This window comes from Stigmatopora argus, chromosome 14, assembly GCF_051989625.1.
Source record: "Stigmatopora argus isolate UIUO_Sarg chromosome 14, RoL_Sarg_1.0, whole genome shotgun sequence".
NCBI lineage: Eukaryota > Metazoa > Chordata > Actinopteri > Syngnathiformes > Syngnathidae > Stigmatopora > Stigmatopora argus.
The window spans coordinates 4,853,465-4,875,892 of record NC_135400.1 but is presented as its reverse complement, the minus strand read 5'-3'; the positions used below and the strand labels follow the sequence as shown (position 1 = coordinate 4,875,892).

Genomic DNA, 22,428 nt, shown 5'->3' with positions numbered 1-22,428 from the left:
CGAACGCCCCCACCCCATCTAAAACTGAGTCCCCCTGAAAACAGCTGCAGTTTACTTCATTCAAATCTGCATTGACATTGTACATGCGTATGCTCAACTGCACTAGGCTTTTTCCTTTTTCTTGTGTTTTTGTTGCCTTGTGCCCTTGGGGTTTTTTGTCCGTCTGTTCTCTTTGCCAGTTGTGGTGTGTGTGCATTTGTGAGGGGTGGGAGGTGAATGAGAGAGTTAGATAGAGAGAAAGAGAGAGAGGGAGAGAGAGGGGGAGAGAGAGAGAGAGAGAGAGAGAGAGAGAGAGAGAGAGAGAGAGAGAGAGAGAGAGAGAGAGAGAGAGAGAGAGAGAGAGAGGGAAAAAGGGAGAGCGGGAAAGAGGGAGAGAGGGAAAAGGTAGAGAGGGAAAGAGGGAGAGAGGGAAAAGGGGAGACAGGAAGAAATGGAGAGAGGGAAAGAGGGAAACAGGGAAAGAGAGAGAGAGGGAGAGAGAGTGAGAGAGGAAGAAACAGAGAGAGGGAAAAAGGGAGAGAGGGAAAGAGGGAGAGAGGGAAAAGGGCAGACAGGAAGAAATGGAGAGAGAGAGAGAGGGAAACAGGGAAACAGGGAAAGAGGGAGAGAGGGAGAGAGAGGGAGAGAGAGAGGGAGAGAGAGAGGGAGAGAGAGAGGGAGAGAGGAAGAAACAGAGAGAGGGAAAAAGGGAGAGAGGGAAAGAGGGATAGAGGGAAAAGGGCAGACAGGAAGAAATGGAGAGAGGGAAAGAGGGAAACAGGGAAAGAGGGAGAGAGGGAGAGAGAGGGAGAGAGAGAGGGAGAGAGTAAGAAACAGAGAGAGGGAAAAAGGGAGAGAGGGAAAGAGGGAGAGAGGGAAAAGGGGAGACAGGAAGAAATGGAGAGAGGGAAAGAGGGAAACAGGGAAAGAGAGAGAGGGAGAGAGAGGGAGAGAGAGTGAGAGAGGGAGAGAGAGGGAGGGGGAGAGAGGGAGAGAGGGAGAGAGGGGGAGAGAGGGAGAGAGGGAGAGAGGGAGAGAGGGAGAGAGGGAGAGAGGGAGAGAGGGAGAGAGGGAGAGAGGGAGAGAGGGAGAGAGGGAGAGAGGAGAGAGAGGTTTTTACAGACTACTTTTGGAAAAAACACTTTGCCATTCAAAATTGAATGTAGTTGTTACAAGTGTAGGCTCTTTCTTGCCATAACCACATATAAACAAAAAGAAATCTCACTTTGAAAGTGGAGCAGGTATTGTTGTGGTGCTGCTGCACGTGTTAAGCAGGAGACATAGCTGCAGGTGCTGGGACAACAATGTCGATGTCCCAAGGCAACATCATGCTGCTATCTATGCAAGAAATAAAATCGCTCAATCCATTACAGGTGGTACGTTACATATGCTCAGCAACATCGCTTTGATGAACAAACAAATACAATCCTGGTTATGGGCGATCTATTCCAGAGGCTAAGAACCACATGTATTTAATTCTGTGTTTAACAACATATAGTAATTTTGTTTCATGTAAAATTGTATTTGAGTGTCCTAAAAAGGCTTGTTCAATTTATATAGGGGCCAGCATTCAGCTTTAAAAAATTGAGTTGAAAAATAGTGAAATAGGGTTGTAATGTTATGTGTATATATATATATATATATATATATATATATATATATATATATATATATATATATATATATATATATATATATATATATATACCCTTCCCTGTCTTCCGAGATTCAGCGTGGATTTTGACATTTTTATGTATTTTTTAAATACTTAATATATATAAAAAAACCACAATATACGGAAGCCTCAAAGTATTGAAGCATCCATCACAGTACCTATAAGTCACACTTGAATATAGGTCGCAGGCTCAGCCAAATCATGAAAAACAGGGCAACCTTTTAAAAAAACCCACAATATTTAGTCTTGTTCCTTTTTAAATAAATAAAAACTAAAGGTAAAAACACATGATGGATTTAATATTTGCCCTGTTTTCTGATTAAAATATTTAAATAAATTTAAAAAAATCCACTACAAGAGAATATTTGCTATTAAGAGGCTCAATGAGAAGATTTGTACTAATTTTAATGTCCAAAACTAATCTCTCTGCAATTAGAAAAGCTGTCAATTCATTAATCGATTAATTTTGGCAGCCTAATTGGAAGACATAACGGCCTTCAGGATGAAAGCGAAACTACAACATGGCCTGCGACAAAACATGAGTTTGACACCTCTGCCCAACACCATTTAATGTTTGTTCATTAGTCGCTAATTGTCAAAAGGGATTGGATTTGAGGTCCCGCCAATCGCCAACGTCAAGTCTCCCAGGAGTCTCCAGGATATTAATACTGGCTCCCTGATGCCTACTGGTCAAATAAAATATCCCATATTTTGTGCCTTATTTATTTTATTCTATATTCATGACATTGCAAGAAAGAGCCTGCAGGCGAACTAATAATGTGTTTTGTTAGCCTATACTTCAATCAGATTACGCAGGTATGATGTGTGACTATGAAAGCAAGTACTTGGCAGAGAGCACGCTGATTGGCTAATGCAGCAAAATTAGCGAATAAGCTTTGATTGAGGGCGGCCTTAGATTTACGGTCACAGAAGTTATCACTATTCTCACTCTCAATCAGTCTGAGCAGCGAGTGACATGGAATAAGACGCAACCACCAGTAATAAACACAAATGATAGATTCACTTTATAGGATAATATACTAAAGTACATCTCTATTTGAATAACATAAAGACTGTGTACGTCAGTATCTTCACCATTACTCAATTGAATTAATGATTATAGAAGACATGTTCGGGTGGCCCGGTGGAGCGAGAGGTTAGCGCGTCAGCCTCACAGCTCTGGGGTCCTGGGTTCAAATCCAAGTCGGTCAAACTGTGTGGAGTTTGCATGTTCTCCCCGGGCCTGCGTGGGTTTCCTCCAGTTACTCCGGTTTCCTCCCACATTCCAAAAACATGCATGGTAGGCTGATTGGACACTCTAAATTGCCCCTAGGAATGGGCGTCAGAGTGCATGGTTGTCCGTCCCCTTGTGCCCTGCGATCGGCTGGCCACCGAATCAGAGTGTCCCCCGCCTCTGGCCCGGAGTCAGAGGTGTAGAGGTTTACTCGCCTGATTTCGGTGCGGACAGGCGCGGGTTCAATTCCTGCTGATGGCGGTATGACTGTGAGTGCAGATGGTTGACTGTCTCTCTGTGTGCCCTATGACTGACGGGCGACCAGTCTAGGGTGTAGTCTGCCTTTCGCCTGATGACAGCTGGGTTAGGCTCCAGTAACCCCCTGCAACCCTTTCGAGGACGGGCGGTATGGAAGATGAATGAATAGGATGTCTGCAATGGCAGCCGTTGACTTAACAGGGAAGTGAACCTAAAAATACATTTTGTCAAGAAATTGCATCCTCTAGTCTAGTTACATGACAACTCCCAGGCCCAAATAAAATTGCTTTGGCAGAGCGAGGCAAAATGATACATGGGGCTTACATAGACATCATAAACAGAGGCTCACTAAATGATTGTTAAAACACAAAATTGTGCTAAAAAGATGACTGCCTTTGCTGCAAAGAAATTTTAGTTTATTCATTCATTTTCCGCACTGCCCCTGTTCATGGGGTTGCTAGAGCCTCAGCTAACCATGAGCAGTAGCCTTGATGAAGTGGCCCTGTGCTTGACACCAGTCGATCCTCTGGGTGAATAAAAATAACTGGTGTTTGTTAATTTAAGAGAAAAGCAGTGTAATGGGTGTAAAGAAGGAAATCAGTGAATGGAAAGTCAATAGGGGGAATACAGATTATTACAGAAGAACTTTGTTAAAGAGCCAAATGCTTCACAGAAGGGGAACAGATGGATTTAAAGATTTATGGAGAAAGAAAGATATCTTAGTCTTGTGGAAAGGAAGGAACAGATAAGGCAGATGGCAAATGTAGCTTTGGTCCAAATGACAACAAGATGCTCAGTTAAATAGACACAGAAAAGAATGTATAGAAATACACATGAACCAAATGCTGATATGGGGTCACAGCTCTCAGACGTAGAGGGTAAGAAGCAGAACTTGCACAACCTTTTTAACAATATAGTCACAAAAGCGATGATTATCTGGATTTTAGTCACAAAATAAGTGTTTGCTTAGACCTCGCTATTTTTGAGCCGCTTCCTCAAATTCTCCACCAGAGCACCTCAAGTCCAGGTGTCTTAGTTAGTTGTGTCCGAAGTTCTCCTCTCTGGAGTGAAGTTAATGCAAGGATGTAAGTAGTTGTTCAATAAATATACGAGACAACATTATTTTTGGTTTGTTAGCTAGGCCTGCTAACGCAGTGAAGGCTTATTTTTTTTTTTCCAAGGAATCATGAAGGTAAATGAAGAATGTTAGGAAAAAAAAGTGATATCCACACTAAATCAATTTAGCTAAGAAAATGGTTCATGGGTCAAGGAATTTAAGCATGTTTTAAACAAACACAAAATTGAGTAATAACATTTTGATATTTTAAACTCACTGGGAGAGTCTTAATCTCGCTCCCTCAGATATATTTTTTTAAATCCATTGTGGGTTAAAGAAATCCTGCATCTTACAAAAATTTAAACAAATTGAAAAGTCCTTTAAATGCCATCACAGGTGCAACGATTTTATAAATTACAGTTAAAAATAAATCAAAATCCCCCAAAATATATTTTAAACAGAAAGGCTGGAACCCACTGGGGATTGAACACTCAATATCCAAACTGTGAGGCGAACATGGTAACCACTTGGCTGCTGTGCGACGGATTTAGATTTTAATACTACAATTATACAACAACAAAAAAAGGATTCTAATAGTAATGTTATACAAAAATCGTATATTTCAACTTTGGTGTAGAAATACATACACATTTGAGAATATGTGATTTGAACTGTATTGCCAATGATGCTGGATTCAATTAATTATTACAGTAACAAGATTTTTAGTGAAATAAAACACTTTAAAGTAAAAGAAAGTTTTACTAGAGGCTTAATTGTGTGTTTTTTGTAATAGAGAAAATAAGTCAGATGGCCCTTGTTTCCTATTACTGTTCCTGTTACTCGTCAAGTTGCTCAGATAGCTGCTGGTCAGCAAATGCATGTTGGAATTGTGACAGGACAGCAAATCTTGTGAATGGTGAAATTTTATTCTAGTCGCTCTACATAAAGAGTTAGCAAGAGATGAAGAGAAAGAGAGATAAAGAGAGTGCACAGAAGAACCTCTGTGAAATTCACACAAAAAATATTGTTCTTACTCTTTATCATTTATAATTCTCCATGATGATGTATTCTAGTATGAATTTACAAGTGATGTTTACAGGTGTCACTTCCTAAGTATATTCAAAATAGTTCCTTCAAAGTCTTTGGGGAAGTTGCAGTTTACCCAAATTAACAGCTAAAAAAAGCTTTTCTTACAGCAAACCATAAAGAAAGAGGTCTCATTTCTCTGGAGGGAGAGTAGACTCAAAAGTTTAGGGTTGTTTTCTTTTAACACTGTTGTCTTCTTCACTTTTGAAGTCCTGACATTTCATAAAGGTGCAGGAAGAAAATCGGAGAGCTGGTGATACATTTTCAAACTCTCACCTGCCAAGGAGGAAGAGCAAGGGTTTCCCACCCTACAAAACCAAGTCCTGACCACTGATCTGTAATCCCATTGGGCAGAGCAGGGCCTGATAATGACCCTTCACATCAATGAGTGAGTTAGAATACACCTTCTTTCAAAAACAGCAGCAGCGTCTTCATTAAGTTAAACATAGATAACCCCCCTCCTCCTCTCTCACTCTGAAATATGTATTTACGCACACCTGGTTACAAAGCATTAGTGATCATAACAATCATGACAAAATTAAACAAAACAGAAACATAAAACATTGTTACATTTGGGGTTGCATGCCATCACCTCATTATTTATCATTAAATGTAATACAAAATACATTTTTGCCATTAAAAACGGTAGGGTTATTATCACAAGGGTGCATGTGGGTGCTTGTGTGTTCCAAAATAAAACATCTTCAGTTTATATAGGCTTTGCAAAAGTATAAATAATCCAACAAATTGTCATGAGTCCCTAATAAAATGCAAGAGTGCTTTTTGATGGTATATATATATATATATATATATATATATATATATATATATTTATATATAGACATATTTATATATATATATATATTTATATATAGACATATTTATATATATATATATATTTATATATAGACATATTTATATATATATATATATATATATTTATATATAGACATATTTATTTATATATATATATATATATATATATAAAATTCCTTTTACATGTGAACATTGTTCACTCATCAGCTCACACAAGCAGTTGGTAAAGATATATAAATGTAACAATAAATATGCAGATAAGATGCAGAAGAAATATTATGGACAACATATTGCTCATCAGTTCATGGATTAAGCTGAAGCAATGGTTATCCCAAGAGTAAGAAAGTGATATGATGTGTTGTTGAGCTACAACTGAAATGCAGTCAAAAGTAAATAAATAAATAAATAAAAAATAAGAATAACAGAAAGCTTTTAATAAACTGGTGGCTCATTTTTGGGACCACCCTTCATTCTACTATAGAAAACATTTTGGTAAGGTGTGAAACAGCACATTAGTTACACCCTTGTCCAGGCCCCTCACCTGAACTGGAAGACCTTGAAATGTCAAAAAAGAAAAGGTTTGGTTCTCTTTGCTGCCACTATAAATAGTATAGTAATACAGTTTATCTTTGTGAGCTCAAATTAATGAGTCAGAGGTTGTTGTTTTACCAAACTAAATGAGCAATCTTCCATGATAGTGAATGAAAATATATTGGTGATCTAGAAGAGGTAATTATAGCTCACTATACTATTTAGTGACTAGATATTGTGTTTAAAAATAATGTCATATAATTAAGGGAAACCTATTTCACACCCAAGTGATCAAACTAGAGGGGAGGAATCATCTGTTTAAAAAATAGACAAATCAAAATAATGTACCCTGTATGTCATCTGCAAGGAGTTCACAGAACAATAAGAGATCAGCATCAACTCTCCATGCACTCTCTGGATGCATTTGATTATTTTCTTTCTTGTTAACCACCTGCTGTATTTGCTATGTTGTCTTTCACCATTGTTGCTCTACTGCAGGGGTCTCCAACTCCGGTCCTCAAGGGCCCCTATCCAGTCTGTTTTCCATATTTCCCTCCTCTACCATACCTGACTCAAATGTTCAACTGGAAAACAGATTGGATAGGGGCCCTCGATGACTGGAGTTGGAGACCCCTGCTCTACCGCATCAGCAGCAAAAGCAGTACCGTTACTGAACAGGAGACTGATTTACAAAGGTCAGAGTTTCGATTGTGCGAACGTCTATCTACCATAACCGGCAGGAAAGCCCCCATCCATTTCTCTTTCTTTTTTTTTTTAACATAAAGAACAAAATACTGTATGTCTTATTTTTCTCATCTACAATGGGGAAAATAGTTCATGCAAGAAAAATCTACTCCTTGTAAAGATTTTTTTTCAGAAAGCATTGCTTTTTAAAAGTGATCATAAGAAAGAAGTTTTAAAATAATGTTTGCTGTCCTAACATTTGAGCAACCATTTGAAGCCCACTGCCAGATTGCAGTGCCAGAATAGCTTATACATTTTAAAGCGTTGCTTTTCTTTCAATTTTTTCCTGCCTGTCTAACTTGTTGTCAGTCTTTTAAACTTGTCAGTCGGTAAACATTATTCATTTGTAGAACCTACACTGCTTCAGGCACTGTTCCCTAACTTGGTATAGGGAAACTGCTTGGAAATTTTAGATTGTACACTTTGGGACATTTAGCCCATTCATTACCATATATCTCATTCTTGTACTTTACCAGTTGTCACGCAAGCCACATTTGGCAGCATAATAAACCATACTGCTAGGCTGGCTCATTGTGGCGGATGTGGTCCTGTGTCTGGTTATAGCCCAATATAATCTTGCAGTAAATCCTAAATTAAAGAAAGATAGATCAGGCGGTTAAGCTCAAAGACAAATTGAAACCTGTGTTGCATCTTCACAACATTACTGCCACCTTGATGAGGTTTCTCCAGTTCAATCACAACAAATCATTTCTTTGCCCAAACACCTTATTCTTCTTTGTAACCTAGTTTACCACCAAAATTGTTGGCGGCAATAACTAATCTTAGGTTTGGCACAATATGTAATGGCAAAGTACTGTCTGAAACTATCAACTCATTAGTACATGGAGAAAATCGACAAATCATGATATAACCTGCAAAGAATGAAACTGTACAGTTACACCCAAATGGGTGATGGTTACTTCAGAATACAATGTCAAGGGAAGAAAAGTGTGGCTATGACATCCCTCAGTGGATAACACATTATAATACAAACTCAGAGAGGAGAGAATATTGATACTAAACATCTGACTCCAGACTAGGGATTTTTTTATACACCCGTCTATTGCTGAATTGAGCTGAGTTAAGCACGCCATGTGAGGCTGGGTACGCACAAGTCTTATTGGCAGAGTAAGGCAATACATGCTCCTTATTGTACATGTCGTTAGCTATCCGCCCATCCCTTGAGCAGTATGAGGTGGTGGATTTAACGGACGAGCGCAGATTGTTCGCATCATTACGCGTTTTGATGGGGGCTGTTCCGAGGATTGCTGGTGGCGATGCCACTGCCAGCTGTTTGTAAATATCAGAGGCGCTTCGCCCATGGATCAGTCTGCTGCTGGTCTCGTCCCTCATTGAGTGGCCGAGGAAAGGGTTTTCCGAGCCATGGGCCGGGTACAGGGACTTGCTCCTTTTACTCTCCTCTAGGTTGTGATTAAACATCATAGATTTGGATCCGGTGCCAAAAAGTCTGCCAGAGTAGGGCCGCACGTTGAAGAGGTTCGCGTAGTGTGAGTCAGATGTGGAGTCCAGAAAGCGATCTTTCTCCTTCAAGCTGACGCTGCGCGCCGGTCTACCAAGGTCTGAATCCTTGGATTTTTCTAGTAATATGTTGTCAAAGGAGTGCTGACGATTAAGCCTCAACCTGTTTCTCTTCTGGACATGTGGCCCATCCGTTTGTGGCCAAAACAGACCAAACATCTCATCAGGTTGCTGCTGATGTTGGTGGTGCATGGTGGGGCTGACCAAGTTCTCTGCAAGTAGCTGGTCCTCACTAATGTCATACAGGTTTGCAGTGTGGAGACATGCCTCACATCGATTATAAGGTGAGCGTGTAGAAGAAGCAGAGGCGGATCCTGTAGGAGTGTAAGTCCCTGCAGGAGGGTAGCCTGCAGTAACTTTTGACAAACATGAACGGCAGTGTGTCTGTTTGTAGCGATCAATCGATTCATGTGGTGAAAGATTTTTATCCTTCAAACTGTAGTGTTTGGAGTAAGTTGGATCTGGCAGGAGATCTGAATCCGTGTGATGCAATGGTGATGAGTTCAAATGAATGATGGGCTGATCGCCTTTTCGATAATTATCACTGTGGTCAGAGTAGATTTCAGGGTATTCTAAATCATCTGTGGCAAGGCCACGACTCTCACGGTAGTGTATTGGATCCGAGTGTAAGCTCAACTCTCGGTCAGAGTCAATCGTATAGACTTTCTCTCCACCACCTCTCCCCAGTTGGTTTGTTCCAGTTCCACCACTCACCTGCTTAGTTTTTAAATAGGACAGCTCCACCTCACTACAGTCTCGTGGGTATTTGGAAGTCACGGGTCTTTTTTTTAAATTGTCCTTGGATTTCAGGTGTTTGTTATTTTCAGAATCCTTGTAGGAAGCCGCTCTGCTGGAGCAGTCAGAGATGTCAGAGTGGGCTGTATCTTCAGGGAGGTAGCGCTGTGTCTTCATGGACATTCTTGGGTCTGGCATTAGCATGTCAGGCATGGGTGAAGATCCAGGTGGAATCGAGCGGAGCGTGTCAACCGACTTCTTCCACAAAGCCCGAGGCAGTTTGGCATTGGCCTGGACCGTGTCTGCACTAACTGCTACCTCTACTGAGTTGGGATTGGCATCATTCAGGGTGAGAGGATGCTGGCTTCCTTGGAAGATGTAATTGTTCAGATGGTCCTTGTGGCGGGTAGTAAGGTAAGACTGCAAGTCACCTGTGTCCCCATACATCATATCTTTGGGAGCATAGCTTCGGTTGTCAGCATATATGAAGTTACCCTTTTCTGCCATCATGTCCATAATCATGGGGCCGGCTGAGTGCATGAATTCACGTTTGGGGGAGTTCATGTGAGAGCCTGCCAGGTTAGACATGTTGGTCATATGCTTGGCTGACTTTATGAGCTTAAGCATCTTATCTTGTGGACTAAAGTCAAGATCTGTCTTCTTCTTCATATCGATGTGAACTCCATGGATGCAACTCCAGATACCCTGCATGGCAACAGATTGATAAATATGTAGCATGGATTCATTCATTCATTACTTTTCCATACTGGTTATCCTCACAATGGTTGTGGGGGGTGCTGGCGCATATTCCAGCCCACTATAGGCACCAGGCAGGGGAGACCCTGATTTGGTGGCCAGCCAATCACAAGAAACAAGGAGACGGACAGCTATTCACACACATACGTAGGGCAAAATAGATTGTTCAACCAGCCAACCATGCATGTTTTGGGGTTTTGGGATGAAAATGGAGTACCTGAAGAAAACCCACGCAAGCTCAGAGAAAAAATGCAGACTCCACACAGGAAGGTCCAAATCTGGGATCGAACCCTTGATCCCAGAATTGTGAGGTCCAAATGCTACCTATACTGGGCCGCCTTGTGGCATCGTGGCCTGGTGGCCTTCCTGTATGGAGTTTGCAGATTCTCAGTGGGCTTGTGTGGATTTTTTGGGTAGGCTGGTTAAATACTCTAAATTGCCCTTAGGTCGGAGTGTCAGCGTGAATCGTTGTCCGTCTTCTTGTGCCATGCAATTGGCAGGCCACCAATTCAAGGTATCCCCCGTCTCGCGGCCGTAGTTGTCTGAGATAGGCTCCGGCACCACCCGCAGCTTGTGAGGGTACGCGGTATGGAAAATGAATAATAATTAATTCATAATAAGTATAGTTTTATTACATAGTGAAGGAGTTAATAATGAATCACAAAATGTTTTGTATATATATAATATATAAGATGTGTATATATAATTTCTGCACCACAACATGTTCTTACCCGGCTAATGGTGAAGAGAAGACCAGGCCTGCCAGAGCAGACCCCAGTGAAGCAATATCTGAGCCTCCAGTAGAAGAGATGCTCAGAGACAAAGGTGATGAGCGATAGTCCCATGGCAGTGGCTAGCATGTAGAACACGCCTGCCATGTTGTCCACATCCAACTGACTGGACATTACCTCATTTTTTTCATTGTGGCAAATGCCAGTCAACCACTGAGCTTCTAACTCCTCCATTTCACCTAAGAAGTAACGAAAGAAAAAAATTCAACACCCTAACTAAAATGCTTTACTGCTCTAAGTCAGCTTTCCTTGATGGTTATAAATGAAATCCTGACTAAATGCTATTTGGGAAAGGCTCAACCACAGAAGAAATCTAACATAACTAAATATTAAAAAATGTTAGTACTTGGCTGCTCAAGGTCTGAGATGTGTAGAGAAAGACCAAGAGTCAGTAGAAAAGACAATCTGTAAGAGCGCCAAAGTAAAAAAAGGAATTTAACAAAACATGTGGATACTATAACGTTACACTGGATTAGAGCTTTACATGTATATGGGACAGTAGTGCTGTACCCTGTGAAGGCGGGGCAGGACAATATAGATTTAGGACAGTGAAACAAAATGATGACAGGGCAGGGGCAGACTGCAAATGAGAGGAAAATTAAGAATACCCGTCATATTATATCAATGTTTACCAATACCAAGAAATTTTGACAAAAGGTAAACAGGGGTTCAAATGCTCGGTCCATCTGGGGTTCACCCGGCTGCTTCGACAACATCCTCACCAGTACCATAGGCTGGAGCCAACCGCCACTGCCCAAGGAGCCAGAAGGCGAGCTTCCAACCATGCTAGGTAGAGCAGATGACGCGCCAGAGGCTCCTGATACAGGGGGGTTGAGAAGGCCATCAACAGGCCTGAGAGGGAGGCCACACTCTCACAGTAGGTTTGCTTACCTGACCCTATTTTAATGAGGACCTAATCTCAGATGTGCGGTGATATTGCTCACTCTGTAAAAGTACGGTCTACGTGTGAGGTATAAATAAGTTCTTTCTGATTTAGGGCATTGAGAAAAGTTGTTAATGTTCTTGATCAAAAGCAAAGGTGATGCAAACATGCTATTCAGTTTGTGTCTTCATTTATATGCCGTTAGGACTGCAGGAATGAATCTATTTGGAACGTTGCACACTTTTAAAGCAGCCTTTCTGGTTAGAATAACCATATATTTATATATGATTATATATTTGCTTTTCAGTTTTCAGCAGACTAGGCTATAGGTGTGTATGTGTCAACGGATTACAATGCTGACAAGAAAGTGCAATCCGCGCACTTAATGGAATATTCGTTACACCTGAGAATTGTGCTTTTGAGTGTTTCTTACCATCTCCAATGATGGCCAGAATAGCCAGATCCACCTGTCGTTTCCAGTAAGACCCTTTTTGTAGAGCAATGCCATATCCAGTGGTGGCAAAGATGTACCTGAATGCAACAAGGTCCAAAAGTATGCACATAAACAAATATCAACAAATATCTTGGACATAATCTGTTCAGGAGGTCTAGATTTAATGTATTTTAACCAATGCAAGTTGATTTTTATTGCATAAACATAGTCATTAGAAATTTCTGTACATTGTCTAGGCCTTCATCTTTAGTTGCACCAATGAACAACAGTAAATGCACTGTATGTTTGCGTGTGTGTGTGTGTGTGTGGGGGGGTGTTTGTTTGGGGAGGAGGGGTGTATATTGCAGATCCAGACTCCAAACGAATTAGAGATAAGTAATGTATGATCTTGTGTCATCATTTTAATGTCACCAATGTTACCAATTATTTGTAAAAAGCGTAAAGAATGATCTGGAATGATGTTGTTGTTCTAGTCTATATTGTTCCTTTTAAATGAACATTTAACACACTTTTATGGGTTTTTACCTCTCTGACTGGCAAGTCATTTAGTGAATGAATGAATTTAAAATATGAATAAACCTCTATTCTTTCAGATTTTTTTTGTCAAACGAGGCTGACAAACTTGGGGGAAAGTTGGTGAAGCTTCCCAGCCTTGGTAATCAAACTCAAGATTCAAAATTAACTGCTACAACGATAGCAACACTGACTAGAGATTCAAGGTATACAACCTCCGTCCTGAAGGTGATTGTTGTATTGCCTCATAAGTGATGATGATATCTTTATTAGGATGATAAAAATTCTGTTAGCTTGTACAAAAATATAGATCGACAAAAATGTAGCAGAAATATTTTAGTATGTCATCTTATTTGGAATAGATTTCTATTGACGTAGCCTCAGATAAAAACAAACAGACAGAAAAACATACTGTATATAGACTCAGTTACCCGCTTCCAATGGTGACCAGCTTACACCCCTCATCTCGGCCTGCCATGTAGTTCAACACTGCTGCATCATAGATGAAGGCATCCAGTTTACTGCGAGGAAGGAGCATCAGACAAAAGGGAGGGGACAAACACAACATATGTGGGGAATTAAGTTGTTCTTAAAAGTGTGGAAGACAAAAGAAACCCAGTCCAGAATGTTGTTCATAGAGATCAAATCAATGATAAATAATCCCCAAAAGGACTTCAATCCAAGGTGTTACCCGACCCTCAGCTGCAGTTCACTGCACACACTTCACTGATAATAAGGCCTTGAAGGCACCTGAACAAACAACTCTAGACAAACACAAACATGATTTTCTCTCAGTCTCTGTCTTTGACCTCTCACTCACACACAGACATCCAAGAAAAGCCTCAGCCCTGACATTTTCAGTGTAACTGATGCCATCTCTAACAGATATACGCATACATACACAAACACGGAGCTTAGCTAATAGTGTAGTGACTGCCTGGCATTTATGGATTGTCAGTTCAGGCCTTTAACAAAGGCTCACAGGCAACAGTTAATCTTTGTAATTAGTTTAGACCAGCAACGGTTCCTATCCACATGGAGAATGTAAATCTAACATTTGAGTAAGTGTGTGATTGTGCTTGACTGTAGAATATTTGAAAATAAATTCAGACTACATAGTAATATTTCATAATTTTAAATAAAACAAAACAAAAATTAATTGTTACTTTTCATACATTTCAAGGATAAGTCTATGACACACACAGATGCCATATATAAAGGTAAATAAGAATAATAATTTCAATGCAGATCCCAAAACGATGGACCTGGATTGAGATGATGAAGTTAAAGACATAGCTTTGAAGAGCTGCCAATGTTGATGATAGAGCGACAATATTTTGAGTTGAAAGAAAAGAGAATTAAATGAATTTAAGGCAAGGAAAATCCACTGATCCACAACCACGGTATATTTATCTGCACTGTAGCTTCTACATTGTAGCTGTACCAAACCTCAATTGAGGTTTACTGTAAAAAGAGAAGCTTGATGAAGACAAGTGAGCAAATATTTTTAGTTCGAGGCTTTTGACATTGTGTAATTGTGTGGAACAGGATTCATAGCTTCTGGGCAAGAGCACAGATTTTAAAAAGACCATCCAGGCTATAATTATGATATCCAGGCATAAGGTTGTGCCTGTTTGGGAAAGGTAACATTCCGAGCCATGATTTTCTAATGATATTAAAAACGAGGATATTTTAGAACAGTAAATGTAGCCATGCAGTCGAAATGAATCCTCCTGAAAGGACAAACATAACATGTTCTTACCCGGCTACATTCACACTGGTTGGAGCTGGCTGAAGGAGCTACCACTATTAAAAGTAGTGTTGCACCAATACTACTTTTCCTTTCTGACACCGATACCTGGCTGCATAATGTGAGTGGCCAAAGAAGTTACTGTAGCAATAATATGCTTTATGTAAAATAAAGTTTTTTTTTTCTTTCAATAGTACTAAATTTACCCACTTGAAAATAATATTTTTTATCATGCTTTGATCAAAACACTTTGATTGCCCTTAATGTGTTTGGATCGATTTGAAGTGGAAAGTGGACAGCAAATGAATGAACACAAATGGTTTGGACGTCTACAAGTGTTTTTTTTAAATATACTATCACGGAAACAAATAAATCATCTCAGTATATGGTAGAATTTAATTTATGGTGTAGGTCTGTGCTGATGGATGGAGACATTCACCTTTATTAGTGCATATTCTAAAAGAAAAACAAAAATAAAAACTGAGAAATTACATACTAAGTAGGGCGCCCGGTACACGGTCGATTGGTCGCCGGTCTTTTGGTCGCCCGGAAGGTAAGTGATAATTACGATTTAAATCGTTGCTCAAATTCCCTAAATACAAACTGTGAATTACTATTTAGTCATACTTAATGCCCTATTAATTATTAGGCTAAAGAAAAGTTCCAAATTTCCCGGACTTTTATTGATTTTTGTTGGAGAACTTGCTAAGACCCTGACGGACATAGCTTCTTAAAGGGACAACGCATGTACATACAAACTCTTATACACTCACACGTCGGCTCAGTGAAACTGCTCATGGCCATTGTTGGCTTTTATTGATGCATAGACCGTGTTGTTTTACCTTGTTTTGTCGCCGGTCTTTTGGTCGCCGGTCTTTTGGTCGCCCGTTGTCGCGGTCAGGGCGACCAAAAGACCGGCGACCAAAAGAGCGGCGACCAATCGACCGCACACAGGGCAGGGTACACGGTCGAATGGTCGCCGGTCTTTTGGTCGCCGATCTTTTGGTCGCCGATTTTTTGGTCGCCGGTCTTTTGGTCGCCCGGAAGGTTATTGATAATTACCGACCAAAAGACCGGCGACCAATCGACAGTTTGCACCCAGTAATGTTGGAATTTGAGCAAAAGCGTTGTTGGTCAATATTCTGTTGCGGATTGGCTAAGGAATGCTGAATTAAGTGCTGTATTGTTTTCCCTGTGCGTGTGGCTCGTGGCTATAAGCGATCTCATTCTCTGTGAATAGATGAGCGGGAGCTGTATTGAAAATTCCTTTTGAGAAGGAAGTGTAAGTATTTAGGTGCTGAGAAGGGCTACTGAAAGTGTGAGTATTTTGTGTGCTGAGAAGGACAAAATTCCCTTTGAGAAGGGCAACTGAAAGTGGGAGTATTTTGTGTGCTGAGAAGGGTAACTGAAAGTGTGAATATTTTGACTGTGAAGAAATTAGATAAGACTTGAGGTGCAATCACTTAGAGTAGAGTTAGAATCTCTGCAAGCATTGAGAGTTGTTTCCCATCCGGAAACAAACTGACTGCTGGGTGGGGCAGCTAAGAGAGTATATCAGGGGGCATGACAAATCACCCCTCCCTTAACGGAAGTATTAGGTACAAGAGAGGAGTGTGCGTTTTTATTTTTTTGTGACCATTGCATTATTTTGAATTGTATTGCACGCTTGAGGAGAATTTAGATTAACCCCGTGAATAGACAACCAACATTGACTAAAGCGTCTGAATTGAAATCATTTTGTCTTAACAGTAACACTATCCACCTTGATATAAACAGACGGTCCGCGTTAGATTTTGATTTAATGACATTAAACAAAGCTAGTTGATTGTTCTTTAAGATAGCTGCACGACACAGCAGTTACTTACTAACTTGCTATTGGGAAGACATTGCTATGATGGCACTTATTTGTGTGTTCTTATATGTTGAGAACGGTAGTTCAAAGAGAACCCGTCCCTCAAGTCATAGCGATATAAACTAACCTAAAGCTCGAAACTCGGCACTTTTACGTTTGTGTTTACTAATTACTACTTTAAAAATGATTACTGTGTTTATTCGTGCGCCAACATAACTCTGGTGCAATTTGAAACCCTTACTTTTGTAAGCCTGTGTTTTCTGAATGAAATGCAACGATGGCATGGTATCATTTGAGATACAGAACGCAGACCTGGCAACCCAAAATGGTGAGGGCTCTTGTGCTCTTCAATGTTTGGATCCTGTTTGGAGTACCATTTTTTGCCACCAATCTTACATATGGCTGCTTTAAAACTCCCCTTGCGCATAGTTTCGGTTCACATGGCTGTAGCAGATTGAGAGTGTAAAGCCTGTCAGCATTATGTGTGATCAGAGCTAATCCAGCCATCGAGCCTTAAACAGCTGAATGCCGCAGCATTGCTCATCTGCTAATGCCGCCAAATAGAATTATCAATGAGGGAATTACAAAGTACGCAAACCCGCCAGTTAGGTGTTCAAGTGCAGCTACATATGAGCATACATGTTTACTTTGTCAAGGCTTTTGCTTGGAGCTTTGCCGTGTACGGTGTAAGCGATAAAATAAGATGTGTGCAAGACACATAATAATAAATAAAGGAGATTATGGAGAATAACATTTTGGAATCTTTCATTTTCAACAGTCAGTGTCGTAGGGTACTGGATCCGATCCGGGGTGACTTCAGGCGAAAAGCAGACCACACTCTAGACTGGTCACCAATAGGTCACACATTGAAACAGACATCGATCCCACACAGCCTGCACCAAGTCAGGTAAAAGAACCACTGCACCATCGGGTGGCCCATTTTGGCCACATGGCCAGTGTTCTCGCAGGTGATTTGCCGGTCAAAAAACTCGTTGCTGATTGGTTGAAGTGATTACCAACAGAAATAAAACTGTTTCAAATTATTTTATTTGCTTTGTGTGTATGTAAATGTACACATGCATATGCATTATTTGTCGCATGTTGTTTTGCCATGAGAAGGGAGCCGGTTTTCGCCTCATTGCAGAACTGCCATAGAAATTGAATTGATAGCAAGCGACATCGCATCCAGTGTTTTTTTGCCCAGAAGTGTTGATAATGGATGGATGAATGGATTTTGTATGACTACTTTTTACTATTTTTTAAAGTTATTTTATTCCCCCAACTGTTTTATTCCCCCATATTTATATTCTTTCGCTTGAGCGGTGCAGATAGTGTGGGACCTATTCCCACTGGGTGTAATTTTGAGTGTGAATACTTGACTTATCTGTCTGTCTCTATGTGTGCCCTGCAACTAACTGGTGACCAATGTAGGGTGTAGTCTGATGTTCGCCCAAAGTCAGCTGAGATAGGCTCCAGTACCCTGTGATTCTGACAAGGATAAGGGGTGTTAAATATAAATAAATGTATTAATTTTATTCTACCAGTCCAATCTCCTCCCTAAGATACACCGATCATAAACTCATTCTCTGAAAGATCATGTTTTTGTGCCATTGACGATGAGATACGCCCAATCCATTTGGCAGGGTTTCCGGCGATCAATTGATTAATTGATTGCTACCATTCATCCCAGTCCAAATTATTTTGCTACATATCACCGTCAATGGCAGCCAATTTACAGTGTTTATGATAAATTAGTTTTTTAGTCTTTTGTCAATGATGCTTGTGTGACAGATAAAAATAGTTTCTATTAGTTTTATTTTATTTAGTTAGCATGACGTGTCTACTCTTGCCTGGAACAAAATACGTGAGCTCACCTTGCAATCACACAAACACTCACATACATGATGGCCATACCCAGATTTTAGGCTGACAAGTGCATCCTGAACTCCTGTTTGGTGATACTTGACCATGTACTGGTGCATGGAAGGGTAGTTTTTCCTGATGTTCCTCTCAGTAGATCCATTTGGAACTGTGCCAAAGCGGAACGGTGGCGAGTATGCGTATGGGTTCTGAAACTGTAGAAACAAATAACATACAAAATATTGCACAGTGACTGATTTGGGCATGCTGTCAGTGTAGTTGGTTACATTCATCCCTCCAATGTTTTAAAAAATAAATAATGAAAAAATAGATAATGAAAAAATAAAAATGCCATGCATTCCTGCGACCCAGATGTGAAAGACACCCCAGCTTTCTTGTCCTTGAACAGACCGTGACTGTACAGCTTGGCATTTGAGTGGATATCTTATTAAATAATCTTAACCCTTTCATGAAAAAAGTATGCCTTTTTTTTTTAATTATCACTTACAGGGCACACTTTTTCAACTCATCAGCTATCATTGATTGCACTAGTCAACATTTGTTCATTTAAATATTTTGGGAATCTTCTGTCAGTGGCTTTAAAAGATTAATATTCACTACGGACAACCATTCACACTCACTTCTACACCTAGGGCAATTTAGAGTGTCCAACCCACCTAGCATGCATGTTTTTGGAATGTGGGAGGAAACTGGAGTACCCAGAGAAAACCCACGCAGGCCTGTGGCAAACATGCAACCGATCCAACAAAAACAGTTTCATCAATAAGATTTCTGCAGAAACAAGAAGCACCTGACTGCAATCCACTGATTGCTCTTCTAACATACCAGATTGGTGGAAAGGTTTCCTCTTATAGGTTGGAACGAAAACTCGCAACCACTGCGGCCCTTTCTGGAATAGTTTGGAGACCCCCGCAACCCATGTCTGTGTATATAGGTCCCCTTTGTTTGCTCATTTCTTGTTGCGTCCTTGTCAATGTGACATCAGTGTTAGGTGTGCGTCCAAGCCTGGCCCTGGTATGTTTGATTCTCTGGCTTCTGGTTCATCTTTGTATTATCTTGTTTGCACTTTATTTTTTATTCTCTTTAATTAAAACCTTTTGAGTACACCATCGTTCCTGGCCTCCCTGTTTCCCTGCGATTGGGTCCATCCCCCTTTTATACAACCACTTGCCCCGCTATATGCGACAAACAAAAATGAAGACAGGTTTTGTCAATAATTATATTGATGTGGATTTTCAACATTAATGTTTAAGAATAAATGTTTTAGAAAAAAATTAAGTCTTGCATGTGTGTCTGATTTCATTTTTGAGTTTTGTGACGTTGTAGTCGATAAGTATAGACAACTGTATACTATAACCTACCAGCAAGATAGACAAACTAATATGGATCTAACTGCCAAGTTGTTTAATAATATTAACTTTAGCTTAGCAAAACAACCAAATGTTGTGCTGATTTAAATTTAATGTTGTTAATATGGCGCTGTTTACATTAATCAGGATCCTCAAAGAATGAAAAATCTACAATAACCAGAAGCAAAGCATCTTCAAGTTTTACAATCTCTTGGTGCAGACAACGTGGAGGGATGTTTAACAGTGCCAAGCTGGAGGGCATTCATTGGAAAGCCTGCAGAGGATACAACTGGCCTTGTAAACAGGTATTATTTTTTCCCCTATAAAATCTTACAGTCATTATTGACTCAACTGAGTAAACAAATACGACCAATTGCCAATTTTACAATGGGGAATAAAATAACTGTGGTTAAATGTAAAATTTGTTGTTTGAGAATATCTGTCTAAAACTGTGTTTGGTGTAGTCAGTCAATCGTTCTTGAGGAATGTAATTGTAACTTTTATTGTATGTCTGGTGGAAAAATTATACGTTTGCAAGTTGCTGAGGAAGACACTAAAGGTTTATGTGGTGTGTACTTTGGAAATGGTCACTTTTATAGAGTCACTATTTTTGTCTATCATTATTTGATACGGTAAGAAAAATGCCCATACCACACACACATTGGTGGTGATAAGAGATGTGAATACATTCTTCTGTAACCTTTGTAGGCCTTGAAAAAACAGTATGAGACTTATTTTCAGGTGAGTTGATTTGTGACTTTTTATCCCCAAGTGGTTAACACTAAAGGCATTTTTAAAGAGGGTGAGGGAAGCACTGACCAGTAGATCAAAGGTTATTTTTGCTTGTCGTTTTGCAGGTCAAACACATATTGTTGACCAGTCTTGCTCGGCAAATTGTGTCTTAAGAGGGTTAAATATCTATTTTACTGTCTCTTTTGCTGACACTCCCTCTTGTTTACAGGTTATTTAGTGTCACCCCCAATTTGCCTCTCCTTACCTCAGCCATCAATACATGGGTCATATCTGTCTTACAGTCTATTGTGTATCCTCTTGTGTCTGTTACACATTGAAAATTCATCAGTTGCTCCTTGCTGGTTGATGGTACCATCTAAATTTTAATTTTATTTGCTTCATATTTGTTCAATTAAATCTCTTTTGTGATGCGATTTCCAAACACTAGTTTAGGAATACTATATGCCTTAGAACTTTCCTACCGTGGCAACTTATGCCTGACTCAGGCTATGCGATTTCAGCCTGCTTATAGTCAGACAGAAACGTAGTAAAGAATTGTTTACTGTGGACATTTTCACTGACTGCCGATCTGGTGTGTCGGACGCCTCACGATGTTGTTCATCCATCCCCAGCAGACAAAATAAACATTTAAATAAATGTTTGTCTGTAGTGAATGTGTTGATCCAAGCTGAGTAGATGACCGTCACTATGAGTTGCAAAGTGCCTCAGTGGCCATTACTGATTGAAAGCTGCCTCCCCATGACGTCAGTTCTCGGGCTGTGCTCTTTGCGGCAGTATGCAGTGATCAGGCAGACTCTGGTCTTGTAGAGTGAGAACTTTTTGGTTTTAAGACACACTGTGACATCATGGCACAATGTTACGTAATCTGACACTGTGATCATTGGGCACAAAAAAGGAAAAAAATCGTGTAATCTGGGGCAGTCATAATTTACACTGTGTAATCCTTCCCCTTCAAAACATGCACATCTCCTGGTGACCCCAAGACAAAAATGAAGGCCACAGTTTAGGGAGTGTTCTATTTTATGGCTCGAATACTATGGAATGCATCACCCTTGTAATTTATAGCTGCTATGGATGGACCACAAAGGACATTTTGCCTTTATTTTAGTCTTGCACCAATACTGGTGCGGACACAGCACTAAAATAGGTCATAGATATCGTTGAGTCCCAAGAAATAACGTGCCAATGCTGTGCGTAAAAAAGGAGAACTTGTCACCTTGCAAAAGATAATGAGAGGAATTCAATCATGATATCCAATCAATCTTTTGCCATGAGTTTCAATTACCTTTAAATAAAGTAATTGAAACTCATGTATATGTATATTGTGTTTTAATGATTTTTTTTAACCTTGATAACACTGCTCATTCATTTACCTTGTTGTCAGAAAGCCCAGTGACTTGATCGACAAACTCCTCCTGGATCATGAAAGCGGCCAAGTTAGCAGTGTAGGAAGCCAGGAAGATAACAGCGAAGAAGGCCCACACAGACACGATGAACTTGCTGGTTGTTCCCTTTGGATTTTGCACTGGGACAGAGTTGTTGAAGACAAGACCCCAGAGGAGCCACACAGCTTTCCCCATGGTGAAGGAGGGTCCATGGGGGTCTGATAGTGAACAGAGAAGGATGGTAAGAGTGACGGACTTATGTGTTATGAAAAAAATGCATTGTGTATTCTCCCTGGAATCTTATTATCATATATATGTGTATATATATATATATATATATATATATATATATATATATATATATATATATATATACATATATATGTATATATATATATATTTATATA

General features: G+C 40.0%; 1 protein-coding gene across 1 annotated transcript in view; it reads right to left on the bottom strand.

The window, feature by feature from the left end:
* Positions 1-6,518: 6,518 nt before the first annotated feature.
* The window catches only part of grin2aa (glutamate receptor, ionotropic, N-methyl D-aspartate 2A, a), a 123,518-nt gene continuing 107,608 nt past the window's right edge, over positions 6,519-22,428 (bottom strand). The window contains exons 10-15 of the mRNA XM_077618346.1: positions 22,010-22,239; positions 18,568-18,728; positions 13,483-13,572; positions 12,518-12,615; positions 11,142-11,380; positions 6,519-10,359 (exon numbers count right to left, since the gene is read on the bottom strand). Of these exons, the coding sequence (XP_077474472.1) occupies positions 8,398-10,359; positions 11,142-11,380; positions 12,518-12,615; positions 13,483-13,572; positions 18,568-18,728; positions 22,010-22,239 (2,780 nt within the window). The 3' untranslated portion in view covers positions 6,519-8,397. The remainder of the gene's footprint in view (positions 10,360-11,141; positions 11,381-12,517; positions 12,616-13,482; positions 13,573-18,567; positions 18,729-22,009; positions 22,240-22,428) is intronic.